The sequence below is a fragment of the Nannospalax galili genome, unplaced genomic scaffold (assembly GCF_000622305.1).
Source record: "Nannospalax galili isolate Female #2095 unplaced genomic scaffold, S.galili_v1.0 scaffold98, whole genome shotgun sequence".
Lineage (NCBI taxonomy): Eukaryota > Metazoa > Chordata > Mammalia > Rodentia > Spalacidae > Nannospalax > Nannospalax galili.
The window spans coordinates 609,092-618,320 of NW_008342013.1; the positions used below are offsets into that span (position 1 = coordinate 609,092).

The 9,229-nt window shown below is 36.0% G+C and overlaps 1 protein-coding gene across 1 annotated transcript in view; it reads left to right on the plus strand.

The window, feature by feature from the left end:
- Ccdc171 (coiled-coil domain containing 171) overlaps positions 1 to 9,229 on the plus strand; it is a 484,039-nt gene that overhangs the window by 353,622 nt on the left and 121,188 nt on the right. The window contains exon 24 of the mRNA XM_029565763.1: positions 3,858 to 3,989. Within this exon, the coding sequence (XP_029421623.1) occupies positions 3,858 to 3,989 (132 nt within the window). The remainder of the gene's footprint in view (positions 1 to 3,857; positions 3,990 to 9,229) is intronic.

Below are 9,229 nucleotides of genomic sequence, written 5' to 3' on the forward strand. Positions count from 1 at the left end.
GCTGCCATGTGGGTGCTGGGATTCGAACCCGGGTCTTCTGCAAGAACATCCGGTGTTCTTAACCGCTGAGCCTTGTTCTGCTCTCTTTCTGAGCATCCCATGCAGCAGGTGAGAGTCCTCTCTCGCTGTTCTGTTTATCTGGAAGTACAGATCTGCCTGCGCACTACTGAGCAGCCTCTCCATCGCCTTTGTGTCCCCTTCCCTCATCGCCCTCCTGGCTGTTCCTTTTTAGCATGGGTACTTTTCTGCTTTCCCTGTGTCAGCTGCTCATACTCTCTCAGCTTGATGATTTCACTCTCTTTATTCCTTAATGACAATGAAGTCCCAGACAACCCTTTTTAGGTCTTTAAAAATACTTTTATTGAATTTTTGTGTATTTCATACACAACATCTTAATCATCTTTATATCCCCTTCCCCATCGGCACCTTCCATTAAAATTCTGTGGAAAGAACACCAGGCTCCAACATTAGCTGAAGAACTATTGGCAGCTGATTACTGCTGGGTAAGGAAAAGCTAATCTTCGTTAAGGGAGGGACTCTAAATAGGCTGGCTAGACCCCAGTGGATGAACTCGCACTGAGGGATGTCACGGGACACTAACTTGACTCAATAGGCCTTAACATAAATGTCAGAATACAGAAAATTCCACAGTTCTGTGCTGGGTTTTTGTCTGCTTGAGTTTGCATGGGTCTTGTGCATGCTGACACCATTGTTCTGAAAACTTTTCCTGCAGCTATTTGAAGAACATTTTAGACACCCCCTCTCAAAGTTTCAGTATAATTTAAAGATGGGAAAAAAATCTTGCAGAATTTCAGTGGAACTACTTGTGATTCCATATCTATTATTTGTCTTGGGCCACTGCCTCCCAGTGGCACTGCCAACATTCAACAGATTATTTATAACTAATTGGAAGTATTGGTACATTTATATTAAGCCAGGCATGGTAGCACACATACTTGTAGGCCCAGATACTTAGGAGGCTTAAGCAGGAGGCTTTCTGGAGCCTAGGAGGTAAAGGCCAGTCTGGGGACCGTAGAAGACCCTGTCTCAAAACCAAAGCAAAACAAAAAAACCAACCTCAAGCATATTACTTAAATAAGGTAATTATGACATCTATCATTAAGGGTAATAGAAACCAACTACATGTTGAAGACTTTTAATATGATAAAAAGTATTATTTAACTTGACAAGTTAAGTAATGTCCTATTTGAAGTAACAGTAAATCACAGTTTTAAGTGCCAGGCACCACAGTTTCGTGTTGCTCATAAACTTTATTTAGAGGATATAGAATATGGCTCTCTGCTCACTGTCAGGCTTCATGGGTGAAATTTAGTTCCCTAACCAATCAGGGTAAAGGATCTCCAGCACCTGAACTGTGCAGTGGGCTACAGCCACATTGCTGTGGTTCCCCCTCTGCCTGTATTAGCAATGTGCTTTTGTACTTTGACATCTAGGATTTCCCAAGTGAATTTTGTCACAGAAAAAAGAGAATCATCAATATCGCAGTTAAACTTGACTTTCAAAGCTAATAGTATCTCATTTGGGGGCTCAAATTTAATAAATTTTCTTTGATTCTGGGTGAGTTTTTAAACATCAAACAATGAATTGGCCAGGGTGCAGTAAAATATTTAGATCTATTGACTATGGTTCAGAAGGGTAGAAGGCAAAACACTAGTGGTTTGATGTTGATAAATTCTCAGTACCTTAATCCACATTAATGTTTTCTTTTATCTGAGTGCACATTGGTGACAAAAAAAAAGCAAGAGGGAAAGTCTCCATACAGAAAAAGTGCAACCTGAACTATTTATATTTCTAAATTATGTTTTATTTTATTATGCTAAGTAAGTTTAGCAATATTTTTATTGTGACAGAAGACTGGGAAATATTTGTTAGTGATAAACCATGCACTCTGCATTAGGATTCCAGAGTGCATACAGTGCTCATAGTTCTGTGAACACTGCATCTTAGCATGTTTGCAGCCCTACTCTTTGACATTAACTTGTTGATGGAAAACCTTGAGATTAACTTAGGAAATGCAAGGATTCTTATACTCGTGTTTTAACATGGATGATTAGAAATGTCTTTGTGTGTTTATGGGTGTTTGATGGCTGAAGGAAATCCTATAGAGTGTGACAGTTCATGGGATGTTTATTTCCCCCCTGACTCATTTATATAGTAATAAATAATTTTTAACAGTAGAATTGAAAGTAGGAGACTCTCTTTGATTGATTGAGTGATTCAGGGTCTCAATGTTTATTCCAGGCGGGTCTTCGATTTGCTGTGTAGCCCAAGCTGGCCTGGAACTTGTGATCCTCTTGGCTTAGCCTTTTGCATGCTGGGATTGTAAATATGAACTACCATGTTACAGCTGAAATTGTTCAGATAAAACAGGAAATATAAATAGACTTATTTTTGGCAATTAATGTCATTTTTATATTAATTGCAATCCTTGACATTTGCTTCTTCCTAAAAATCTGTATCTCGTGGCTATGAGGTTTTGTGTGTGTGTGTGTGTGTGTGTGTGTGTGTGTTGTATGTATGTGTATGTGTTTGTGTGTGCTCATGAACACCTGTGTTTGCATAGGGATATGGAAACCAGAGATCGGTATTGCTGTCTCTTCCTCTGCTGCTCTCTACCTTATTTTTTGGGTCAGAATTTCTCATTGAACTGGATGCTCATAGATTGGCTAGACTGACTGGCCAGAGAGCTCCAGGCATCCACTTGTTTCCACCCCCAGTGTTGTGCCTGGATTGTACATGGATGATGGGTGTTGTAGGTACAAACTCAGGTTCTCATTCTTGTGTGACAAGCGCTTTACCCACTGAGCCATCTCCCCCCAAACCCTGCAATGTAGCTTTAAAATATTTATCAAACATCTGGTAGCAAAGAACTAAAAATTTAAGGCCCACCCAAGCATAAGAAAAGTTAGAAGATATGTCTATGTAAAAATTCAACCATGTGAATAAGAGCAAGAACCTGATTATCTTCAATGCAAACTAGACTGTAGAATTCTTAAGGCTTTTACTAGGTTTGGAGATCAAAACCCCAAATACCTGTTTGTAGGTTTCTGTTTGCTATGTATTTGCTGATTTGTCCAGAAGGTGGCAGTGTAATATCAACTGCCTATGGTAGCTCTGAATTAGAATTCCATCTGGGATGTGCTTGTATTGTTACCTTTCTGAATATTTAAACCATAGTACAAATGCTACTGATTTCATTTCAATTTATTTTATTTAGGAGTTTTCTGGTCAAACTGCTTTATATGTATTTTATTGCTAAGACTCAAGTTTAACTAAGTCCTACAATTTTAGAAGACTAAGAAGGTAAAGCAAACCTCTTACTTGTATTTTTAAAGTATCCTTTTGTGTTGAGTGTATTTGCTCTTGTTCCAGGGTCCATATTAGTGAAGTTTTCTCTTCAAAAACTAGTACATAGTAACTACTGTGTATAACATATGTGACCAAATGTCAGTTAAGAACATTTTTCAGAAGGTGATAATACTTAGGGGACTGCTGTTTGTTTTTTGATTTCCTGATCCTTCCCTCCCCTTCATTCCTTTTCTTTTCAGGGTAGAACTGTGAAAAATAATTCAAAACCTCCTGATCAGAAGAGCTGCAGTGGACTTCTTCCCTCTTTCATTTCAAGCAGGAGGATGCTTTTTCTTCTTAACATTCTCCCCCAGCACTCTGAATTAGAGATTTATTTGCAACAAAAAATCAATTAGTCCTAAATTTATTCATGGATTTCAGGTCCAGCGATCAATGCAAGTCCACTCAGTGGGCTCAAGGGGACCCAGTTCATCCCAGTTAATGTGTCTGAAGGGGAATTACCATTGATGCTGTTTTTTTCCCTTTAGGTCAGAGATCAGATCTCGCTGTCACGGACTGCAGCAAGTAGGAATGACTTCACCCTGCAGCTACCCAAACTGCACCTGGAGACCTTTGCAATGGAGGGGCTCAAGGGTGGGCCAGAGGTTGTAGCATGCCAGGTTAGAGCCTAAATAACATTGTTTGCTACTGAGACGTATAGAAAAATAAATTGCACTAACTGGAGAGAATGAAAGCCTCAAAGTGTTGTGAATAATTTAAAGGAGATGCAAATAAATTTTTTCTATCATGTAGCATAAAAATGTGTTTCTTTAAAGCCTAGAACTAGCCTATTAAAATAATACAGAAAAGCGTTTCTACAAAAGCAAGTGTGTGCTTATGCCAAAGTGCAGTGTTAAAACAACTACTTCCCTTTCAGTGGAGGATAGGAAGACATTTGAGCTAATCTCTGTTTGTTGCTTTTTAATAAATCACTTTACATAAAAGGTGTTAAGAGAGATATATGAAAAATTTCAGTGTTAATTCCAAAATATATCCAGTATTTCTCATGTGATTATTTAATTTCAGAAAGCTATAGCATAACTGTATTTTACATTAAAGAGTAAAGGGTGAAGCTTTAATACTTAGTTTTATTGAGCTTTGTAATATGATGAACAGACTGGGCCATTGTTGTTTTGTAAAGCTCAAAGCATCAAATCATAAAATCGTGGATAACTTTAGACTATTAAGTTTATAAGGTATTTTCAGAAACATTCCTTTTCAAATGTCGTAGATCTCCTGTTCCGTCATGACTGTATTTTTGTGATCATTCTTCTCTTTGCAGTTCAAATTATTTTTTAAATTGAATAAGACAAAATTCATCACATGCTTTATTTTCATTTTAATTTCCAAAGCATTGTGTAAATTGTAGAATGCCTGACATGGCAAGAGATCAGCCTTATTCAATAGCTTTCTAAACTGTCCAGTATATTTAACAGAAATGTCTTTTAAAACTCACTTTGCTTCCTTCTTAGAAGTTTAAAATAACCTTTCCTTTCCTCAATTTATGACCTTGTGGAATTTTAATTTTGTAAAAAATAAATGTTAGTTTATGATCTTTGATTTTTTTTACATGGTCTGTGTTGTAATGTAATGTGTTATTAGTTACCAAATTATTCTCTGCAAAGGAAAAGCATATGCTCACTGCTGCTTGTGTTAGGTTGCCCATCAGTATATTTAAAATATAACTACATAACTAAGCATGAAGTATTAATTTTCTTATATTGGCTTATATGATTAAAATGTATCTCTAAAATTTGGTAATTAATATTTATCAGTTGTAACCATGAACACAATATGATTTGAGATTTTTCTAGTGAATGTGAACTAATCCTTTATTTGGAGAACTTGGTTTATTCTCAGAAGCTTAGCACTTGTTGTAATTCACAAAGATTTTCCCCAAACTGGATTTTACAGATATATAAATATGCTGATTATTAGGAATGCTATTTTTGGGATGAAAGCATGAATTATCCATGGTTCTGATGTCTATGAGTAGCAAGAAGGAAATGTAAGAGACTCATAGTTTAAATTGGAGTCTTCTGCAAAAAATAGTTATACACATAAGCACACACCTAAATGCCTGGCTGGGTAAGTTTTCTGATGACATCCCATAGGATGCAATGTATTTTAGTAATGTCCATGGTGGAAAGTTAGGAGGATGGAAAAGCTGCTGCTGCTGCTCATCATGGAGGTGCTGTTTGAGTGAACACTTCCTACACACCAGATACAATGCTTAGCTCTGTGAATAGGTCAACTCATTCGGTTCTCATAATGGGACCATCAAACAAATGGCAGTGTCTCCATTTTAAAATCAGGAAGCAATGAGCACCAACAGGTAATTCTCCTCAAATCAATGGCAAGTAGATGATAGAACATGGATTTAGGTATCAAAGTAGTTGACTGCAAAGCTACACTAGCAAACCTGACACCAAGGAATTTAGACAGCCTAAGTTAAGTGAGGAGAGTGAAACCGTGGAAAGTTGTAAGACAGTGTTTATTCCACTGATAAGATATTAATTGTATGTTTATGTATGATGTAGGTCATACTTTATACTGTGCTGCAGACAAATTCACAGATAGAAGTGTTTCCATTTCATAGCCAAAGAGAATGAGAATGTGCACTTTTCACTTTTACAGAACCAAGTGCATGTATTAAGTGTGCATACACATTTTTAGGAATTTAGTATTTTAAGACTTTTTAACTGTCACATAGTAATTATATATGCTTATGGAGTATGATATTTTCATGCATATATGCAATGTAGGATGACCAAATAAGGGCAGTTAGCATACAGATCACCTCAGACATTTACCATTTGTGTTGGGAATGTTCAAAGTCCTTTCTGCTAGCTGTTTAAATATATAATAAACTGTTGTTGGTCTGTTCACTTCACTGTGCCGCACATCACTGGCCTTTATGCCTCTTAACTTCCCAAGCTCTGGTAATGATTACCTAGTCTCTACTTCTGTCAAATCATCTCATTTAGATTCCTCATATAGACGAGAACATATGGCATTTGTCTTTCTGGGCCTGACTTATTTCACTTAACATAGTAACCTCCCAGTTTGTCTGTCTTGCTAGGATATTAATCTTTTTTTTTTAATTAATGAATACTATTGTTGACAGGATATTACTCTTTTCATTGGTGAATAATATTCCACTGTGCATATATGCCACATTTTCTTTATCCATTCATTTCCTGTTGGATCCCTAGGTTGATTTCGTATCTTTGCTTTTGTGAATAGTGCTAAAAAATATGAGTGTAGAGATATTTTTTGACATACTGATGTGGGAATGCTAGCTTTTTCTCCTAATTGCTTACTTACAAAATATAGGATGCAGCCCGGTTTTGAGACTTGTGGTAGGAATGACTGAGGCAGTGAATGTACAGTAGAGAGCAAAGAGGAAACTGGAGGGCCGGCTGACGGTAGCGTTCGCTTCATGTGAGGGGAGGCTGTGGCGAGAGCGTGTTCTCACCACTTTTTAGGTGTTCTATTTCAAGGAATGATTATTTATGATTCTTCATATTCTTCAATTGTTTCTTTAAATGCTATCTACTCTAGCTTCCTATTTACTTTTTTTGCCACATGATTCCCCGGGGAGGTCATGCCCACAGTGTAGTCTTTTGTGTAAGCTCCTATGACAAGCTTAAAACTGTTTTTATGTTCCAATTAATAGCCTTTCAAAGGCTTTCACTGTAAGGCAGAAAAATTAAAGCACTCACATTGAAGCTTTAACTCCAGAGGCTGTGAACACAGAGCACTTTGAAATAAAGCATTCTGCCCATACTTTGTAAGGGTAAAACCTGTTTTTCACCATCTTATCATTTGAAGTATGTTTTTAAAATAATTATGATCTGTAATGTTGGTAATACTGACAAATATTGACAAGTGACCAATAAATATTCATATTTATTCTCATTCAATAATAAGAAACAGATAAACATTAAGCACCATCAGTAGCTAATAGTTTGTTAAATGTTTACTCCGTGCTTAAGCACCTGGCATTACAATCTCCTGGAATCCTTTCATGCTCTGTTCTTGTTCCATTTTTACTTTTCTCTGTCTTGGGGATAACCAAATACCCAGGAGCAACTTGTTCTGTCTCACAAAGGACTAAACTGAAGTTCACTGAGGCGAAGTAGGATGCTAACGGACTGCATATCCAATGAGCAGCATAGCCAGTCTGCCTGTGCTTTTAATCGTGCCTTTTGCCTTCTGTAAAGCATGGCTTGCTAGTTTTTGTTTGTTTTCTAAGATGGCAAAAGGGCAAAAGTAGGGTATTTCTATAGAATATAATTTCACTTGTGTAGAAATAATAGGAAAATAGAAATTCAAAAGAGGTTCACTGAGTAAGTTACACTAACGTGTATTTTTTTGCCTCTTCTTCTATAAAAAGAAAATAATACAAGTTCCCAACTCACAGTATTAGAGTGATGATTAAATGGGCTAACCCACTGCAAGTGCTAGATAATGACAGATACATTATAAACGCAAAGTATTTGTTAGCGCTCTACTAACATTGAAAGGTCAGGACCTTGGCCTTGTCCACTGCTGCACCCTCAGAGCTCAGAGCAGAGGAGGCTTTCAGTAGATATGGGTGAGTACTTGATTGCGTATATATGGGTGAGTACTTGATTTCAGATGGTTGGCAAAATTACTTCAGAAGCAGCTGTTTCTAAGTTGTGCATGCTTGTAAGGAACCCAGTGCTCATTTTTTACTTTGAGGCTCACATCATTTCAAAGCTAAAACCTCCCCAAACCATCTCATAGAAGTGTTTAAGACTTGGTGCATGAGAACTATATCTCTGGAAATGTAATATATTTCACAAATATTTATTTATAAATAGTTCACTAGCAAGTGTTCATTTTGAAATGACTTATTTATGAAGGTTTTAAACAACACAGTCTTCCCTGTAAATATGGTAATCCTTTATTCTGTCCTAACCCATAATGTCTTTGCACAGTCCTTACTTGGAATGTTTTTGTTATGTGCTATACTCAGTGACTTTCAGAATACCATGGTTTTTACATTTATATTTATTATTATTAGGTGTATCAAATTCTTGTATATAAAATTTGATGAGTACATTTAGTGATGCTTTTCTGTACACATGTTTAGGATTGAGCACTTGGGACTGGTTAAGCTGTCAGGAGCTCATCTCTAGGGCTATTTTTGTTTTGATAATGATGAATCATAAAAAGCACCATGAAGGGAAATTTTTATTTTTATTTTTTTATTTCTAGAGGATAAAATAAATGATATCAGAACCTAAACTGTCAGAGCATAAAATACCAAGAATTATCCATCATAAATTGTCCATGTGCTTTTTCTACATGCTTAGGGCAGCAGCCTTCTAATTGCTCTGCAAGAAATTTCAAAATTTTTGGCATACTTAGAAATTAAGAGATGTTGGGCAATTTCATTTATAAGAAACTTTGTACCATTTTAATATTTTCTTCTTTGTGTCATCCCATCTGCATACATGAATTTTCAGAGAACTGATTATCTTTCTAAACATGAAAATGAGTCATTTTGAATGAAAATCTTGTTAAATATAGCAAGTTCTATTTTATTTTTTAAATAAAAAGAATATATCTGATTAAATTTATTACTGATTCATCAGTTTTATAGACACACATTGTAATATTATGAGTATTATATACATAGGCATATAGTGACAATTGTCTTAAAAAAATACAACTTGATGTGAAATTCACTAACATTAAAAATTAGATTTTTAGACAGACTCATTGAGTCTGTCTGCAAGGAACAATATATTATAAAATAAAATGGAGATCTTTTTTAAAGGTTAAAAACTCATTCAATTTTATGTCTTACAGGGCTTATACTGAGTTC